Below are 19520 nucleotides of genomic sequence, written 5' to 3'. Positions count from 1 at the left end.
TTAATTTCTTAATGGAATCTACTGCCACAAAACGTGGTGACCACTAGCCTATTACATGACTTTAAAAGATTTGATAAATCCATGGAATGGTTATATGCAACCCAGGCTCCAAGGCAGTGTCCTATATACAGTGGAAGGGTTGTTGCCTTCCAGAGGCATCTGATTTGCAACTGGCCCGAAGGCCTCCCACTTTTCCCATGAGGAAAGGGGTCCAATACCCCAAACATTTTGGACACATCACTGATTTGAATAAAAAACTGCATTGTAAAGATGTGTGTTAGATTGACAGTTTTAATCTGTTTTCTGGCAATACCCAGGGCCTACACACTAGTTTCTAAATGGGAGACTAAATAAGTTGAGCCTTCCACTGGCTACCTTTGGCAATGTGCTGGTAGAATAGGAGTAACACAAAAGTGTCCCAAATTTAAGTGTATTAAAGACAGCAGCAGATGTGCTGTGCACCTTCCAGTTCTACTTCCTGAAAGCCATCTGAAAGCTCACAAATAGTGAAATGGTTCACTATTGCTGCAAGCCAGGTTAATGTGTAACCACAGTACAACAGAGACGGGGAAGCTGTTGGGCCCACCAAATGATGCTGGACACAACTCCCATTCACCATGGTTGCTGAGACTGCTAACAGCTGCTGTCCTACTGCATCTGGAGGGCTACAGGTTCCCCGACATTAGCCAAGCTCCTTCAACATGTCTGCTGCTTCATGCGGTTCCATTGCATGAACTAAGCTTGGACATCTCTCCCATAGCTTTGCTGTTATGCTACCCCCATTACGGACTGGGGGAGGTTGTCATGACTGCAGAAATTTTTAAAATTATTATTATCAACCAGATTCATTCTGCATTCCTAGAGTGTGGGGTATAAATATGAAGGAATAAAGCTGCATGCTGAATGAGTAGTATGAACCCCATGCTACATGAAATAGTTCAGCATTCTGCTCCCACCCGCCCAAGCAGGACATGAAAACAATAGCTTTGTTGGCATAATTTGTCCAAAGGAAACAGGTGTATGCATTTCAGGGGTAATAGGTATTTGAAGTGACAGGTCTTATTACCCTATTTACATTTTAGGGAGGCTGCTACATACAGCCTAAAAGCTGGGCCAGGGTATGTGCATAAACTACTTGTTAGGACAATTTGGGCGCAGGGTGGGGGTGATACAATTTTGGACTCACCACTGAATAATGTGAGTGTAACTAAACAATCACATCGTTCCCCGCCCCACCCCCAATCTGTTTTGTTTACAAATATTACTCTGATAAATACTGGTGACATACAATGAAGGCTTTCCATGTTCCCTGCCAGAATTAAATTTGTGGGTAATGCCTTTGTACAGTATTATCAAGCCCCACCTAAGGACAGATATAGAAGTTCTAAAAATACTCTTTTAAGGCCCCAATCCTTAAAAACCCTAATTCCCCATTATAACCAATGGGACATGGTAATCAAAACTGCATTTACTCTGTTACTTTAAATTAAACTTGAGCTTGATCATCTTTGCAGTCACACAAGCTAGAGACCTCCTTTTGGAAAAGGGAAAAACTGGGATTCTAAAAATGATTGATGTTAAACTGAATACTAGAATTTTTTTTGTCTTCTCTTTTGCACATGCACAATTACAGCCCGCATACAACCCTGGCTGTAAGATTGAACAGGAGCTTTTAGTCTCAAATCAAGCATTTTTAAATACAGAACGAACTGCGCCCAGAGTGGAGTTTACCATGGAAGAGAGAGAAAAAGAAAAGAATAAAAGCAGGTGGTAGTTTGGTAATTTATGCCAGAGAATATACTCTAGCCCAGGTGTGGGGAACCTCTGGCCCATCAGGCCTTCTCATTCAGCCCACAAGATGTTTTGCTCACCTGCCGCCATACATAACATCAGGTGTGAGGCTAAGTACAGTGGAACCTCGGTTTATGAACACCTCGGTTTACGAATTTTCAGTTTACGAACGCCGCAGACTGGAACTGATTAATTCACTTTCCATTACTTTCAATGGGAAAGTTCACTTCAGTTTATGAACACTTCGGTTTATGAACAGACTTCCGGAATCAATTACACCCATGCTTCGGGTTAAGTACGCTTCAGGTTGAGTACTCCGCGGACCCGTCTGGAACGGATTAATCCACTTTCCATTACTTTCAATGGGAAAGTTCGCTTCAGTTTATGAACAGACTTCAGGAACCAATTGTGTTCATAAACCGAGGTACCACTGTAGAGACATTGGTAGCAGAAAACATACCGAAACACATACACTTGTGCATTAGCTGATGCACAGGGAGTTCAATACTGCTTAGGTGTGCCAGCTTATTCCCACTGGAAACTGCACAAAGCAGGCCAACTTTGGCAGGTGGGCATGACAATCATCAGATGTCAATAAGACACCAGGTGGTTGACAGGTCGGTAGTCCTGTCCCTGTAAGAGTTAGCCTGTGGGAAAGAAAAGATTGGCCTACTGCCCCAAAAAGGTTCCTCACCACTACTGTAGACAGCAAGGATGGGGAACCTGTGACCCTCCAGATCAGGCATTCCCAAACTGCGGCCCTCCAGATGTTTTGGCCTACAACTCCCATGATCCCTAGCTAAGAGGATCAGTGATCAGGGATGATGGGAATTGTAGTCCAAAACATCTGGAGGGCCGAAGTTTGGGGGTGCCTGCTCCAGATGTTGCAATTTTATGCTGCCTTTCACCCTTGACCATTGGTGGGGCTAGGAGTCCAAACATCACACGGAGGGCCATGGGTTCCCTATGCCTACCTTTGAGGAAACCAATGTGACAAGTCAGTAGAGAACGGAGCAACAATGTGCAAAATGTGCAGAGTTTCAGGTGATACAGCTATCTGCCTTCATTTTAACTGTTAATTCACTCTTAAAAGGCATGAATGGCAGTGTGTAGTGCGGGCGGGGTAGGGGTAGGGGCAAAGAGGCAGCTGGTCTGGCAGGGAGGCAAGAATACAGAACCCTCTGATGATCTCTTTTAAGCATTTATCATTTAAGTGGGAGCAGATAATTAATGGAATGCATTCCCAAGTTGAACAACTGTCTGCAAGAGCTTGTTTGTTCAAGTGTAACAGACTCATTTATTCTATTCAGAATAAAGGCTAGGACCAGCACCCAAAACCTGCAGAACTTCAACTTTTGTGGTACTTACAAGCTATTGGATGGCCCTGGTTGAGGTTATTTTGTGTAAAAGCAGCAAGTTCTTCTTTCCACAAGCACCACCAAATGTCCAATTAGATTTTCCATCTGCAGTGAAGTTTGCTCATGCGTGCAGCCATCTTTCTTCATTAGCTCTTCTACAGCCCACGCTGCCTAGCCTAGCTGGGCCCAAGCCTCTCAACCGGCCTCCTTTCTTTCAGTTGGTAGCATTGGGCGCAAAACTGTGTACATTTTGTTCTAAATAACAAAAAAGCCTGCACTGCATAATCTGCATAAATTATGCAAATATGCTGTGTTCCAAACAACTGCTTCTTGGGGCAGAAGGAAGAGAGCATGCAGTGCAGCAGAGAATTTGAACACCAGGCCATCGGAAGGCCTATCCAAGTCATCTTCTGGTTTCAGAACTTGAAATTGCTCCCACGCCTTTCAAACCCATCTTTACAACCATGATACATAACAAAAGACTGAGATTTTTAGGATGCTGAATCCCAATATATAATGCCATGATATTGGCATTAGATAATGCCAGTATCTAATGCCAGACATGGGCCTGAGTGTACTAGGACTGCTGAGGACATAGCATATATCCCTGGAACAAATTCCTGGTCTAAAAAACTGACACAGGCAACATCCAACCACTCTGCACTTCCATTGAAGCATCACATTTTGCCAGTAGCAACTGAGTCTGGAACCATGTGCACTGCTCTCAGAGAACAATGGACAAAACTAACATCTTGTTCCAAAGACCAAAGCAGCAAGCTTACGCTTGCCCTTGTGCTGACTGTATGGTAATTACAATGAAATGCTCTGTGACTGAAATGCTCTTTTTTCTGAGAGGGCCCCTTCATGTGTAAGGCCCAGCCGAATCTCATCCAGCTGAAAGGGACAGCAGCCTGCCAAAACTGGAAAAGGACAGTGCTAACACAAGCACCTCCAAGTCTGGTCAGGTACAAGCCCTGATCTGCCTGGCTGTGTAGCACAGCAGAACTAAGTGCCTAGTGAGCAACAAGCAGCAACTGGAATAGGGAAACAGGCTCCTTGGGTCACCTTTGGCCTTATTGCTTCAGTTTCTTGCCAATCTAACAGCACACTTGCTATTTATACTACAGCAGCATTTTGGGGTGTGGGTGTGTTAAGGGCCAACTCCCTGTGATTAGGAAAAATAATATTGGTTGCATCTCTCCTTTCTCTGCTAAGCTTCCACATTTCCTACTCGTGAAAAAAAGAAAAGAATCTTAAGGAAATAGCCTGAGCTCAGACGATTGAATCCTGTGCAGGTGCATGAGCTCAAGTAAGGCAGAGGTACAAGTTCACAACCCAGCTCAGCATCCCTCTCCCGCCTTTTCTACCTTCCTAATTGTGCCCTGCACTAGAATACTTCAATGCCAGAGCACAGATCTAGGCACTCCCCCCCCCCACCTTCCACCATGTACACACAACAAGAGGCAGGTCCAAGATGGCTGCACACGAGTCAGCATAAACATTCGCTGGTTGGGGCAACCCTTTATTTCCAAGCAGGGGAAAAAATTTTTTAGCAGCAATTCCCATGGGACCACATAGGCCACCAAGCCCATCAGTCCACGCAGTGCACAGAAGTCTGACTGTCCATCCAAGCACAGAATGTTGAAATCTCTTGCACCAAGGAAGGGAATGGCTGGCAGGCCACATGCCGCTGAATGATTCAAGAGGGGCTGTGGCCAGGAAAGACCACACAAGTCAGAGAAAGCACTGACCGAAAGGGGGAAGGCGGCATCCAGGCTGCAAGGGCGGTAGGATGCTGGCTCCACATGCTTCCCCCTGTCCTATTCCCCCCTCCCCCCTCCCCTCCCCCCCAACAATGCTTACCAGTTGCAGCAAGGTCCTAGGTAGCAACAGGACCTGATCTCTAGACTGGCCACAGCCAGGCAACCTGACCCATCCCACCGCAAGTCCTGGCCCACTCAGACTCTCACCTATGGAGAAGTGCTCTCTGGGCACTGGTTCCCTGCCCTACAGTCAGTCCTGGCCCGTCCAGGCTCTGGTGCAACAAGGGAGTGCTCTCGCTGGGCACTGGCTCCTAGCCTGCCGGGCCAGTCCATCATCAGGAGCTGGCAGCCGTGCCCTGGGGCACGCAGACACCCATCAGTGCAGTCTCGTCAGTGTCTCGGTGCCCACGCCCGCGGAGAGGATAGTTGAGGCCAAGTCCCTCAGGGCGCGAGCCGCCAGCAGTCCTAGTCCGGAAGGCCGAGGTGCCCAAGTGCAAGGAGGAAGAGCCCAGCCCGGGGGGGTTGCAGTCCAGATGGCGAGGGCCCAGAGAAACCTCCATGGCCTCAGGAAGCGGGGGAGAGAGTGGGAGTGGAGGGCGCTGGTACGGAGGGTGCCCGCTCGGGGGGAAACATGGCATGGCCTGGCTGGGCGTGGGCTTGTGAGGTAAGATGTGAGGAATACTCTCGTTGTCGCCGCTGGCCCAGAGACGCATCTGCTGCTGAGGGGGTGCCTGCAACCACAACAACAAATAAGAGGGAAACAGTCAGTTAAAGAGGGAAATGGAGGGGTTGAGCGTGTTAAGGACTGGGGCGACAGAAAGGGCATGGGGAGCCAAAACAGGCCAGAGCTTGACAGGCAACGTACTTGAGGACTCTGCATCTCGCAGTCTGCATGCACGGTGCCCATGCTGCCATAGTAACGATTGCTGTAACGGTAACCGCGGTTGTCGTTGGAAGAACCACTGGAGCCGCCTGATAGGAGAGAAAAAACGTACACAGCGTCAAAGGAGCAGAACAAGGTAACATTTGGGCACAGAACAGGAGATGCTAGGAATAGCTAGACCAACACCCTCCATCACACAATGGAGATGACTGAGGATAGAGCTGGCAGTGGAAAGGAGGTGGAGGGAGAGATGGACGTACCAGAACTAGACACAGAACTGGTGGTGCTGGTGGAGTGGCTGTGCTCCGTGCCCAGGCTGGGTGAGGTGCTGGCGCTTGTGTTGGTGCCCTCATCGGCTGTTTTCTTAAAGAAGTTGTGCTGCAGGGCGTAGAAGGGGGTGATGCGGCTACGGGGTTCATAGTCCAGCATGCGCAGCACCAAATCCTTGAACTTCAGGTAGTCCGAAGGCGAATGGCCCTGCTCCCCTGCACGGCGCCCGCCTGGGCCTCCACTCTCCACCCCCAGCACTTCGTGCAGCCGCCGTGTCCCTGGAACCTTGTAGTCCTGAAAGACACCAAGGAATGGTATAGTTAGGCAGACTTTACTTACAGCTAGATAGAGAACAGTCTGTACCAGCCAGGTGGGGTGTTGTGCTACTGTACTCAGTAAAGTCGGAAACATTATCAGTCATGCTAAGTTTGTATTTGGAAAGTAGAAAAGAATTCATTTTATCACAAGGCTATTTTATATTCCTACCTAAGGAACTCCATCAGAAACAATGTCCTTGTTGATTGTGAAGTCGATGTGTTTGAGAAAAATCACTGTCAATATTTACTAAAGATTGGAGAAAAGAGTTGACTAAACTCTCTGCAAAAAGCAAGGATCACAGGGCTTCTTGTTCCTGCCCAGGCGTGACACGTGTTTCTGTCACATGCACCATTCATGTTAAAGGATAGTTATCTTAACACACTTGCAGGATACTTGCCCCATCTATTTCAAATCACCCATGAAAACGACTGTGGGGGAGCCTGCTTCTGCCCTCACAGAGAACTCACCTGCTTGTTCCAAGGCCTATTAAAAACTCATGTCTTCCCACCTGCATTCTCAAAATCATTCCCCCTCTTCCCTTGAGATTTCTAGTCTCTTAGCCTGGAAGTCTGAGGGCAGAGCCTGTGCCTTCAGGTTGATTTAGTCAATACAAATTATTTTCTACCTCCTTGCCATAGAAGTAACAGAAAATGATGGATACAAAACCACAGTCCCAGAACAAAATACAGTTCAAAGGTCATTGGAAACATTTTGTGGCACAACTAAAAAGCTTACCACAACAGGTTCCACCCCCACCCCCCGCTAAAACACAAAATGTGAATAGCAAAACTGACAATTGAAAACCTTGTGCTGTGCAGATAATCTTAAAAATATCTGTTGTCTCAGGCTCATTTTAAAGAGAGTGCAGAGGGGGAAAGGGCTGAAAAGAGAGGACAGCTGTGCTAAGCATTACCTTCCTGCCATCTTTGCCCCGCCGGAGGACCCAGCCCCCCTCAGGCAGCTTTTCAAAGTACTTCCGAGCTTTGGGAGCCTGCTCCAACATGTGAGGGGGTGGCAGCCCCAACACCTCCACAATCCGGCTCATCTGATCTGCCTGCAAGGGAAAGGCACAGAATCAAGAACACAAGGTGACAGTTCCCAGCCCCGCATGGCTCTTCCTGGCTTTCCAAACCCACTCCTTGTTTCTCAAGGATCTATTCATACAGCTCCACACACTTCAACTCCTCCTGCCAGCCAAGCCAAGCCAAGTTGCTGCTGCATTCTCTGTCTCGATTAGGTGGTTCTGCCCAGCAAGTTCAACAGCTGCCCTTGCTAAAAGCTAGCTGCTACAAAAAGCCCTTTGGAGCATAATACCCAGGGGCCAATCTCCTCTCCCCTCCCCTGGCTCGTCCTCTTTCCACCTACCTCATTGGCGCCACTGAAGAGGGGCTCTCCTGTGTGCATCTCGACCAGGATGCAACCTAAGGACCACATGTCAATTGCCAGGTCATAAGGCATGCCCAGTAGCACTTCAGGTGAGCGGTAAAATCGGCTCTGGATATACTGGTAGATCTACAGGGAGGAAAAGTAAAGATAGGATCAGCTGCTGCACTCTGGGGCCTGGAAGGTCACAACAGGTAGGTCTGTCTTCTTTCAGTCCCTTTGCTTCAAATGTTGGCCAAGACAAATAAGGTGGTTCAGTGCCTTCTAAGGCCCTCATCTAGCCAATACCAAGCTGAAGAAGTTCTAAGAAATTGAGGGAACCTGTTCAAGCTGACAATTACAAACTTCAGATGTCAACCACTAGGAGGGTCTCAGGCCAGGCACTGGGAGAGGAGCTGCAATTGGAGAGGTCACAGCAAGGAGTCACTTACCCGCTGGCCCAGCTGGCAGGAGCTGCCAAAGTCCACAATCTTGATGGCACTGCGCTTGGGGTTGCAGAGCAGGATGTTCTCAGGCTTAAGGTCACAGTGGATGATGCTGAGCTCAGGTGTTGCCAGGAAGAGTAATGCAGTGCACAGCTGCTGGGCAAACTTGCGTGTGAGGTTCAAAGAGACGCCACGGAAGTTGGTGTTACGGAGCAAGTCATAGAGGTTGTAGGACAGCAACTCAAACACCAGGCACAAATGGCTCCGGAACATGAAATGCCGCTTCAAGTGCACTGCAGGTGGGGTGGAGAGAGAAAGTGTGGTGGCGGCATTGCTAGAATACTGCAACTCCCCACTGATGCCTTGACAAACACCCCGCTGCCAACACTTGTGAACCTCACTGACATATAATTATGGCCTCCAGGCATCCCACATGAACATTTCCCACAGTCTTGGACCACAGATCACTGTGTGCCACATCTGCAAGCAAAACGATGAACAAATCTCTCCCAATGACCTGAACCCCCACCGACTTCAACTCATGCTCCAATCAGTCTCTCTCAAACACTATCCAGACCTTCCTTTAATCAGTCACTTACTGTTATGCAGAGCCTTCCACAAGTTGTCACCAATCTGAATGAAGCACTGAAGACTTCATTTAATGTGCATCTCACCAGTAGTGCTCTCCCATACCCACTCACACTTCTCAACTAATTCCAAAAACATATCTCTGCAAACTCTCACCAATGTAGTATTTCATCTCTGTGTCATGCTGGTTCATCAGTTCCAGCAATCGCAATTCAATCTGAGCCTGGCTCAAAAATGCCTTCTTGTTCTTGATTATCTTTATGGCCACCCACTCCTGAGCCTGTTGGTCATAGGCCTTCACCACCTAGCAGGGAGAAAAACACACATTAGTATAATCTTATCATTCAGTGGTGGCAAGAAGTAATGACTTTGGGGAGAACCACCAAATCAAAAGTACCGCTGGGCAGAGGGAACATTCAAGCATCCTCACACATAGTGCTCATCTTATTTATTTATTTATTGCCCTTCCTCAGAAAGAGGCCAGGGCGATGTACACGTGCTAAACTTTGCATTGGATGGCAATGAAACGTCAACCCCCGTTACTTAAAAGCAGGTCAGAACCCAACAAGCTGCCTTATACGAAACCACACTAATGAGCCATCTGGTTTATGCTTTCTATATCAAGGACAACCAAAGTGATGATGTTCAGATGTTGCTGGACTCATTGTAGTCCCAGCCAGTGCTGCCAATGGTCATGGATGATGGGAGCTGTCATTCAATAACATCTGGAAGATACCACGTTGGTTAGCTCTTGTCTGTACTGACTAGCAGAGGCTCCCCAAGGTTTCAGTTAGGTATCTTTTCCAGCCCTGCCTGGATATGCTAGAGACTGAACCTGAGGCCTTCTGCAAACTAAGCTTCTGCTCTACCAATGAGCTACAACCTTTCCCCTTTGGCAAGATTACAGGCTGTGTGTTACTGTGACTGTGGGGCATGCTCCATTTGATCTTGCCAAAGGCACATTTGCTGGGGAAGGAGAACCTACAGCAGCGTTCTGACCAATGATCACCAGAGCACAGGCTGCAACTTGCTGTGTAGTTAGAGAGGTGGATACAGAAGAAGTCTCTCTCCCGGCTGCTCTCTGACCTGTCCGAAGGATCCCTTGCCAATGAGCGAGTCTATTTCATAGCGTTCCAGCCAGCGCTCCCCGTTGCGAACAATGTAATCATAGTTGTCGTCATCGTAGCCCTCGTTGTGCACTTTCCGTTCCTTTTTGGTGCTTGTGTCCTCGGGTGCCACCTGCAGGGCTCGGCGTTTCTTCTTAGCATAATAGACCTGGCAGCGAAACGCAGGGTCAGTGCACAGAATACAAGGGACCTTTCTTTTAAGATGAGGAATTACACCTCCCCATAGCAGCCCAAGGAAGCAAACTAAACTCTCTGGCAGGGCAGAAGAGCTAAGGAATGGTGCCATCAGCATGCAGCACAGAGGGAAGAATAAGTGCAAAGATGTTTAAATCATCACTATTGCCAATGCTTTAAGGAACTGGTCAAAGCTGTCACCACAGAGAAGGCCTTCTTACCTCATTGATATGTTTGTAAGTTTTGATAAGGTCGACAGACAGCTTGCGTAGTGGGGCTGTGGCAGAGTCCCGAAAAGTGAGCGGGATTCTTCTCTGCAGGATGGCCAGGTCTGGCATGATCTGTGGGAGAAAAGGAGGGGGGGGGAGATAAGTCCCAAAAGTTCATGGGCTTGAAATAGTTCCATGATGGGGCTAAGAGCATGTGTTCCAGCCGCCGGCAGGAAGCAGCGATTGACAAGGGCTTCATTCTATTCCACTAAAAACCCTGTTTTCTTTTATGTCTTTTATGTACTTGGAGGCGGAAGGTTTGAAGGAGACAGAGTGAGTGAGTGAGTGCAGGGGTCATGCTGAGATTACTAACCTTTTAAACTTAGTAGATTAAGTCTGCAGCCCACATTTAATTTCCCCCACAGTGTAGGAAAGAGGTTGCTATCAGCCCAGGTGAGGATGACTGCTTGGGCCCAGGTTAAGTGGCTCTTACCATACATCATGACTGATTCCAGTGACAATTGCATTAGGGGTTTGCTTCATCCCACAATGACTCCCCTCTGCATGCTTTGACTAGAGACTGAAATTAGAGCCTCAAATCTAATAGCCATTGTTTCCATAACGTGAGCTAAATAAAAACAGAGATTCACACCTGTATCAGCCTCATGTAGATTTTACTTGGAATGACCACAGGTTGAAGAGTGGGAAAGGAGCTGAACCAGGCCGAGCTGCTGTGTGTATTTACAAACATACAGTCTGAAGAAGAGACAGCTGATTCAGGGGGAGCCCCCCAAAAGGCTGAATTTCCAGGAAATTACCTGCTGATGCTCAGCCATGGGCTGGATGCTGGAGAAGGGTGCATGGCTGTGCTGGCTCGACATGATTGTCTCAGTAGGAAGAGAGCGGCCCAGAGAGGCAACCTGGCTGCAGGGCGGCAGCTGGCATTGTGGAGTGCTGCTGCCACCTAGAGGGCACAAAAATAATTTTAATCACCACACATGCCTGCACTTCCCAGAAATAGCTCCCTGCTTTCACCACAAAACGCATTCCAATTTAAGAAGAGAGTCAGGTATCTTGATTACAGTAGGGGTGAGGATATGGCCAAGAACCTAGGTTCTATTTTTGGCTTTTTAATGGGAGGGGGGCAGTAGATCCAATTTCCTGAAACAACCCAGGATAGAGAGCTTCATCCAGTGAACTGAAACAGTGACACAAATGTATTAGAAAGGACAGTCTAAAAGGTGTTTGCATTTCATGGTATTATTAAGCAAATTTATATTTGCAATATCAAACACCACAAAACAGAGTTCAGGCATAAGGGCTGGTGCTTAATATTAGCATTTCCCAGCCTTCTTTATTTGTTTTGATTACATTATACCTTCATTATACTAAGCAAGGGTCCACTAAATTCTGCAACCTCAAGCTACCACAGCTTGGGGGTGGGGTGGGGGATGGCAGGCCTCTTGATATCTTTCCCAGACTGACTGCATAGCAGCTTTAAGTGAATGAAAGCTGAGAGAAGAGCATAAGGAAGCCATCAACTGTTAGCACTGGGATCAAGAATATGCAAATAGGAAGGGAGAAGGCACATATGAACGACTCCTAGATTCAACTGTTCCCTCAGTATGGCATAGTGTGGCTAGGGTGTTGTGCTTGGACCTGGGTTCAAAACACTCTCCAGCCTTGAACATAGCTGCCAAGTTATCCCTTTTTTAAGGGATTTTCCATTATGCTGAATAGGCTTCCTCGAGAGAAAAGGGAAAACTTGGCAGCTATGGCCTTGAAGCTCACTGGGTGAGCTCCAGCTCTTTTAGCTGTCTTATCTCATTGGGATGTTAACAAAATAAAATGGGAGAAGCAGGACCATGTACACAACCCTGAGTTTATAGAAGGAAGGGCAGAATCTTGAAATGTATTCCTGAATGTTTCAAGGTCTAGGTATTGTGTTCCATGTTTTGTAATCAAGGACGCTTACCTGAGTGCATGTGCACCTTTACCATTAATGACATTTTGGGAAGGGAAAGAGGCAAGAGGAGAGGCTACAGCTTGAACTGTGCAGAGGAGAGGTAACTACAGAAAAACGGGCAGAGGTGTTTGCATGTCAGACATGATCAGAGGCTCTAGCAAAATCACAAGGATTGTCAGAACTGAAGAAAAGCTGGGCAGAATGTGGTCAGGGTATCTTATTATGCAGCCACACCTCAAAGTTACAGACCTCTCTTTTGAATGTACAGTGGTGCCACGCTTAACGAACGCTCTGTAAGATGAATTTTTTGCTTAACGAAAGGATTTTTCTAGCGGAGGTGGCCTCGCTAGAAGAATTCGTTTTACGAAAAATTTGTCTAGCGAATCGCGGTTTCCCATAGGAAATACATTGAAATTCAATTAATGCGTTCCTATGGGCAAAAAAAATTCCTTAAAAAAATTCAATGCATTCCTATGGGATTCGCTAGCGAAATTTTCGTTATAAGAATTGACCCGTGGAACGAATTGAATTCGTCTAGCGAGGCACCACTGTAGTTAAAAAGAGGGATTCCCTCAGCGCCCACTGGGAGTCAATATCTGTGCTGTTTCTAACATGCTTTCTATCTGTAGTTTGCTCCACCCCCCAGAAGAGCAATTCTCCACTGGTTATGCTATGAATATGTCAACTTTTCTTACTGCAGGTTACTAAACAGATTTATTCCCCCTTTTGGAATAATTAAGTTTAATTCAAGTTACAGGTAGGTAGCCGTGTTGGTCTGCGTCGAAACAAAATAAAAAATTCCTTCAGTAGCACCTTAAAGACCAACTAAGTTTTTATTTTGGTATGAGCTTTCGTGTGCATGCACACTTCGTCAGATACATATCTGTATCTGTATCTTCAGATACGTATCTGAAGAAGTGTGCATGCACACGAAAGCTCATACCAAAATAAAAACTTAGTTGGTCTTTAAGGTGCTACTGAAGGAATTTTTTTATTCAGTTTAACTCAGTTACTGTTGCCATGTATTTTTTAAAAATGTCTGTTTTATTATCTGTTTTAGTTTTGAAATACTGTTAATTATCATTTTAATATATATGGTATTTTCTACCATGGCACCATCTGGTGAAGGATGGTTTATAAATACTCTAAACAAACAATAATCAAAAGATACAAAACCGTAATTTACGCTACTGGTGCCCAGGACATACATTTCCATTTTGCAGACACTTCTGCCCCGATATACACACCCATATCTATTAGAATACATTCTTTACATTAAAATTTATATTACTGTATTGGCCTGAATATAAGTGTCACTTTCCCCCCAAATTCCAACCATGAAAAGTTAAAGTGTGGCTTATATTTGTGACCTTACGATATGCAGCCAGGAGCGCGGCAAAGCGGCGCCAACCCCACGCATAGTCCCCCGTCTTCTCTCCCAAAACCGGTATGGGAGAGAGTGAGGTACTGGAAAGGCCGCTGGCAACATAGTGCAGCTCCCGCAGCCCCCACGCAGCCAGGAGCAGTGCAGAATGGAGCGGCTTATATTTGGGTATTTTTTCTTCCTCCCCCCCTCCCAATTTTAAAGGTGCAGCTTATATTCAGGCCAATACGGTATTTTGTACAACTTGTGTCCAATTTTCATCTCCTTGTAAGATAAGGATCAAATGATGTGGTCCCCTTGGCCAAATCTGGCCCTTTGAGGTATGTTATTTTTCCCCTACTAATTTTTAGTCCCAAAGCCAAGAGAGGGATCTGGATGAAAAGCAACAGTAGGAACAGGAGCTTACCAGCAAACCACTTTTAAGGGATGGCCTACCACAGACAACTTTCTTATCAAAGTGAACCTCCAGGAAAAACGATCTGCTAACTAAGGTTCTAATATTACTACATAAACATGATGGTGTATACTGTTTGCTTACAACAAATAAATAAAATAAAAAATCTATGATGTGATAACCTTTAAGGTATACTCTTGCTTTTTTTTTTTTTTAAAAAAAGCAAAATCCGAGGTTCTCACAATGTTGAATTTTGCAACCAGCGTCATGTTCTCTGCTATCCCAGAACACACACACTGTACCCTTGGCTAAGAATTCAATAATAGCCAAGCCTACTATTATTTTTAAAAAGCATTTCTAATATTATTTACTTAAGTAATAAAAACCGTTAAATTACTCTGAGGGGTGGTGAATGCAACAGCCCAGATCTGTACCTCTCTCTCCAGTATGTTTAATTTTTATTCAACTGTATTTTTCTATTTCCTTATTTCTTCAGCAGCTAGACTGGTGACTGGGAGCAGCTGCCAAGACCATATAACACCGGTCCTGAGAGACCTACATTGGCTCCCAGTACGTTTCTGAGCACAATTCAAAGTGCTGGTGCTGACCTTTAAAGCCCTAAATGGCCTCGGCCCAGTATACCTGAAGGAGTATCTCTACCCCCATTGTTCTGCCTGGACACTGAGGTCCAGCGCCGAGGGCCTTCTGGTGGTTCTCTCACTGCGAGAAGCAAAGCTACAGGGAACCAGGCAGAGGGCCTTCTGGGTAGTGGCACCCGTCCTGTGGAATGCCCTCCCATCAGATGTCAAAGAGATAAACAACTACCTGACATTTAGAAGACATCTGAAGGCAGCCCTGTTTAGGGAAGTTTTTAATGTGTGACATTTTAATGTATTTTAATCTTTGTTGGAAGCTGCCCAGAGTGACTGGCCGGATGGGCGGGGTACAAATAATAAATTACAGTATTATTATTATTATTATTATTATTATTATTATTCCAAGCCAATTCTATTACGAAGAACACCTACTTAATTAAAAAGCCAATTCCCAGAGCCGCACATTAACAGGGCCTGAGGGGCCACTGCAACACAGACCCTCCTTCCATGTGCACAGACCTTGCCCTTCCAGACACACATTTCACAAGTATAGATTTTACAATCTAGGATGTCAGAACTTTATTCTCAGCGGCTCCCACGGAATTCCATGGAGCAAGGCAAAAAATCAGGAGCACATTTGAGGAAGGCAGAACCCAGTGCCTGGAGGAGGGAACAATTTAGGCCTCATATCAATGCAGCTCTTGACTTCCCCCTGAACAAATCAAAAACCATAGAACAGAAAGAACAGAATCTAATCATAGAGTTGGAAGGGACCATGGGGATCATCTAGTCCAACCATCTGCAATGCTGGAATCTTTTGCCCAACGTGGGGCTCAAACCCACAACTCTGAGATTAAGAGTCTCATGCTCTACCAACTGAGCTACCCCAGATCATTGAATCTTCCAGTTCAGTATTGTCTACTCTGGGGTACTGTCGCCCAGCACCCATGAAGGCTTTTTCTGGAGTCCTCAGGCCCAAGGTTACAGACCCTCAATATTTTTTGGATTTTGCAGGAAGAGGGGATGGCAGAACAGTGTAGAGCAGTTGCTGGAGCTGGAAGGGTAAGTCCTGTTGCATTATATTTCTGGGTTTTTTTTGTGGTGGCAGGAATCATTTTCCTATTCCCTGAGTGTCCCATCCTGTTTGGTTTGTTGCCTGCCAGTGATGTAGAGCTGGTGGCAGGCACTTGCTTCACCCCATGAAGAGGCTGCCCGTGGATGCTTGACTGACAGAGGTTCACTTGGGCATAGAAAGAGGGAAAGATGTATGTGTGAGGGAGGGAGGGAGGGAGGGAGGGAGGGAGGGAGGGAGGGAGGGAGGGAGGGAGGGAGGAGGTATGAACGAATGGTGATCTGTGAAAGAGGTAGAGATGCACAGAGATGTGGGTGGCGCTGTGGTCTAAACCACAGAGCGTCTTGGGCTTGTTGCCAATCCTGCACTGAGGAGACAGACAGACAGAGGTATATGTGAGGGGAGTATGTGTGTGTGTGTGTGTGTGTGTGTGTGTGAGAGAGAGAGAGAGAGAGAGAGAGAGAGAGAGAGAGAGAGAGAGATAGCTGTTTGTGCTGTGATTGTGGGAGAAAGAAAGAAGTGGGTGAGGAGTGTGTGAATGTATAGTCTCTGTGTTTATGTGGTCTGTGAAACAGATGGAGAGATGCACTTGGGCAAAGAGAGGGAGAGATGTATGTGTCATTGTGTATAGTTGAAATATGTGTTTAAGAGAGAGAGAGAGAAGGAAGGATGGATGTAGTGTAGTGTAGTGTAGTGTAGCCTGGCCACCTTTTATATATTTTTTGGTTATGGGGAATGCTCTCTGTTCTTATTAGATAGCAACAGAATCAGTCTGTATGTGCAAGATGTCAAGATTGTATGATGTCAACAACCAGGGCCAGCAGAACACTGCTGACTTCCCGCAGGTAGCATGAGGTTGTTCAGTAGGTGGGAGTGAAGCGACAATGACTGGATTCTCTCTAATTTTGTGTTATGCCATGCCCCCATGGCAGCAATTTTGTGACTGGTGCCCATATAACTTTCTTAAAATGGGCCTGCTACCTCTGGTCACCAAGGATTGGTGACTGACAGGCCAGTTTTCCCAGCCCACAGGCAGGATTTGAACTCAGAACCCTATTCATGCAAAGCATGTGCTCTGTTACTGAACCATGGCTGTAATTCACCTCAACGAGGTAAAAGCCAAGCACTGTATTTAGGGACACTATTGCCTTCAAGCTCACCAAAGCACAGTCTATCCTTCCACAAAGACCCATTACACATGTTAAGGGCCAGTACAATATACAGGCCCTCCCTCCACAAATACTCAACCTTTCATCGTATGTTTCACTTGTGCACTGTGTTTTTAATATTATATTGTTAGCTGCACAGAGTGGCTGGGGCAACCCAGTCAAATGGGTGGCATATAAATAATAAAATTATTGTTATTATGATTATTATTAATAATAATACAAATGAAAATCTTAAGTAGTTGAAGCATCAGATGCTCTTAAACTATTTTCTGGGACTCATAGTAATATAATTTATTGCTAAACGATTACACTGTGGCCTCACAATTTCTTTATGTAATCATCCTCAAGCAGCATAAGCATTACTCAGCAGTCAAAACATAGGGGCTGGTTCACACATTAATGCAGCATGTAGTCACCACATACAGTGGGCGATTAGTCATGTTGCTAATGCATTTATTTAAATTTATATTCTACTTCTACTGGCAAGGCGCCAATGAAGTTGTACCTTTACAGTATTATATGCTGTTAATCACTGATTTTACCTAACAACTTGAAACAATACAGGCAACGCTCAACTTATGCAGGGGTGGGTTATGTTTCAGGGATGGCATGTAAAGCCAAAATAGTGTATATATAGTCAAAACACATTGGGTTCAATGGTGGGTGGGATTGCCAAAGCCTTTCCCCCCAGACAACTGCCCTCTTTCCATCCCCTTTTTAATTTTCTAAAATTGCTAAGCGTGTAAAGCTGAATTTGTACAAGTTAAAGGTGCACAAATTGTGAGTTACCTGTATACAGATAGCAGTTTGTAACCACCTTGTGCATGAATCTCCCTGGGATCAGTGCATGCATTGATTCCACTTAGACCTCTGAGTGTGGAAGCAGATGCAACTTGACTAGTAAATCATGTGAACTATTCTTAAATTTGTTGAAAATATATTAAATATATTATATGGGAGTTTATTTAATATTTTTATTAAATCTACTACTTCCTTACATTTTAAAGCCCTCAACCACCAAGGAAAGGCGCGGCGAGGCCCTCCACGGCTGTGAGGATGCCCACAAAGTCCTCCGCTGCCATGAATATTTATTGTGATATATCAAGATATTGTGATGTTTAGTTGATGATGTATTGTGATACTGAAAACCAGATATCGCCCAGCCCTACTTGTGATCCCCAGCAACTGGTAAAGTCATACTATCTCCATCATGGCTAGTAGGCATTGATAATTTGTCTAAACACTCTTTAAAGCCATCTGACATATCACTATCACTATTTCCATTTTACTAGGCAGTCAGTTTTAATTTACCCATGGAAGTTGGAGCTAGCACCCAGATTCATATAGCACATAGTATAAAGAGTGAATGAAGATGAAGAGGAGTCAGGCTAGAAGAACCAGCCCAGGTCTTACAGATTATGCTGCCAAATATTTAGGCTGTGAGGTAGCAGTGGCCTAACTGGGCCTAACAATTGACAACTTCAGTTTAGTTCACTTATATCCTACCAGAGAAACATGAGCTCAAAACAATTTGCATTTTTATATTTTTCCAAATCCTGTGATGCAGGATGGGAGACTATAGTGATATGTCCAGTGTAGAAACCATAGCTGGACAGGGATTTGAACAGGGACTCCCACATCCAACCTAGCACTTTAGCCATTGGACCACACTGGTTCTCTGCATCATAGCACACTAGCAAGATGGGAGACCCCCAAGAAAACCTGAGTCTGAAGCATGACCCCCTACAACACTGTGGAACAATTCAAAAATATGTATCTTTAACACCTACAAAATTTGTGTTTCGAGTTACACAGCTTTCCTCCTACTTGTGCTTCTGGCTGCTCTCCACCAGGGGGAAATTTGCTCTTTTAGAAATATAGGTACTGTATTGCTGGCCTAGACAGTGCTCAGTTTGTACATAAAATGCAATTTTATTACTATTGCTGGTGCCTCGGCAACCATCAGAACTACTAGGTACTATTCTTAGCTGTGGAAAGGACATGTTAGAGTGGCTGGAATGAAGTACAGCAGCACACAGGCAGAGAGAGCTAATGGTTTCTATTCCTAGGTCTGCTACATGGAGGCACAAAACTCAGTACAGTACCAACTTGGCAGAAAGTGCTTGCTTGAGGTCCCACTAGATCCAATTCCTGGCAACACAGCACCGCTCTAACACCAAGCTGGCTGCAGCTGCATGCTTATTAACATGGCTAGTTAATTAATGGAAGGGTTTCAAAGCTGGGCTTCTGCCCTTTATGGACAGACTAGTTGAGTACAATTTATGGCAAAGAAGTGCAAGGCTACTGACATCATATTCCTTATTTATTTAACTAAGGGTCTAAAAAGAGACAGGCCCACTTCCCAACCGGAGGCTGGCACAAATAAAAACAATGTGGGGTTTAATAAGCATGTGACATCACAAGTTTTCCCTCAGAAGCAAGTTGTGGAAGTTCCTCTGCAGCTCAGCCTGACTCTCCCAAGCCTCTTCTCACAATGAAGAGCTACAACATCTATCTTTAAATCAGGTGTTCCTAATATGGTGCTTGTGGGCACACATGTGCTTGCCTTTCCTAGTGTCCACAGGGTCCGCCCCCGCTGCCCACTGATATTAGACTTGAAAGAATCTTTCCATTGTAGCCAATAGAACAG

The 19520-nt window shown here is 45.6% G+C and overlaps 1 protein-coding gene across 2 annotated transcripts in view; it reads right to left on the bottom strand.

Moving 5' to 3' along the window:
* Positions 1-4612: 4612 nt before the first annotated feature.
* Positions 4613-19520, bottom strand: part of DYRK1B (dual specificity tyrosine phosphorylation regulated kinase 1B) — a 41601-nt gene continuing 26693 nt past the window's right edge. For both annotated transcript variants that reach the window (XM_035119929.2, XM_035119928.2), the window contains exons 2-11: positions 11108-11253; positions 10302-10421; positions 9866-10054; positions 8936-9083; positions 8198-8484; positions 7749-7895; positions 7297-7437; positions 6056-6359; positions 5778-5884; positions 4613-5643 (exon numbers count right to left, since the gene is read on the bottom strand). In XM_035119929.2, the coding sequence (XP_034975820.1) occupies positions 5248-5643; positions 5778-5884; positions 6056-6359; positions 7297-7437; positions 7749-7895; positions 8198-8484; positions 8936-9083; positions 9866-10054; positions 10302-10421; positions 11108-11170 (1902 nt within the window). In that variant the 5' untranslated portion in view covers positions 11171-11253 and the 3' untranslated portion in view covers positions 4613-5247. The remainder of the gene's footprint in view (positions 5644-5777; positions 5885-6055; positions 6360-7296; positions 7438-7748; positions 7896-8197; positions 8485-8935; positions 9084-9865; positions 10055-10301; positions 10422-11107; positions 11254-19520) is intronic.

The sequence above is a fragment of the Zootoca vivipara genome, chromosome 6, assembly GCF_963506605.1.
Source record: "Zootoca vivipara chromosome 6, rZooViv1.1, whole genome shotgun sequence".
Classification (NCBI taxonomy): domain Eukaryota; kingdom Metazoa; phylum Chordata; class Lepidosauria; order Squamata; family Lacertidae; genus Zootoca; species Zootoca vivipara.
The sequence above is the reverse complement of the archived record's forward strand: the minus strand, read 5'-3'. Positions and strand labels throughout refer to the sequence as shown.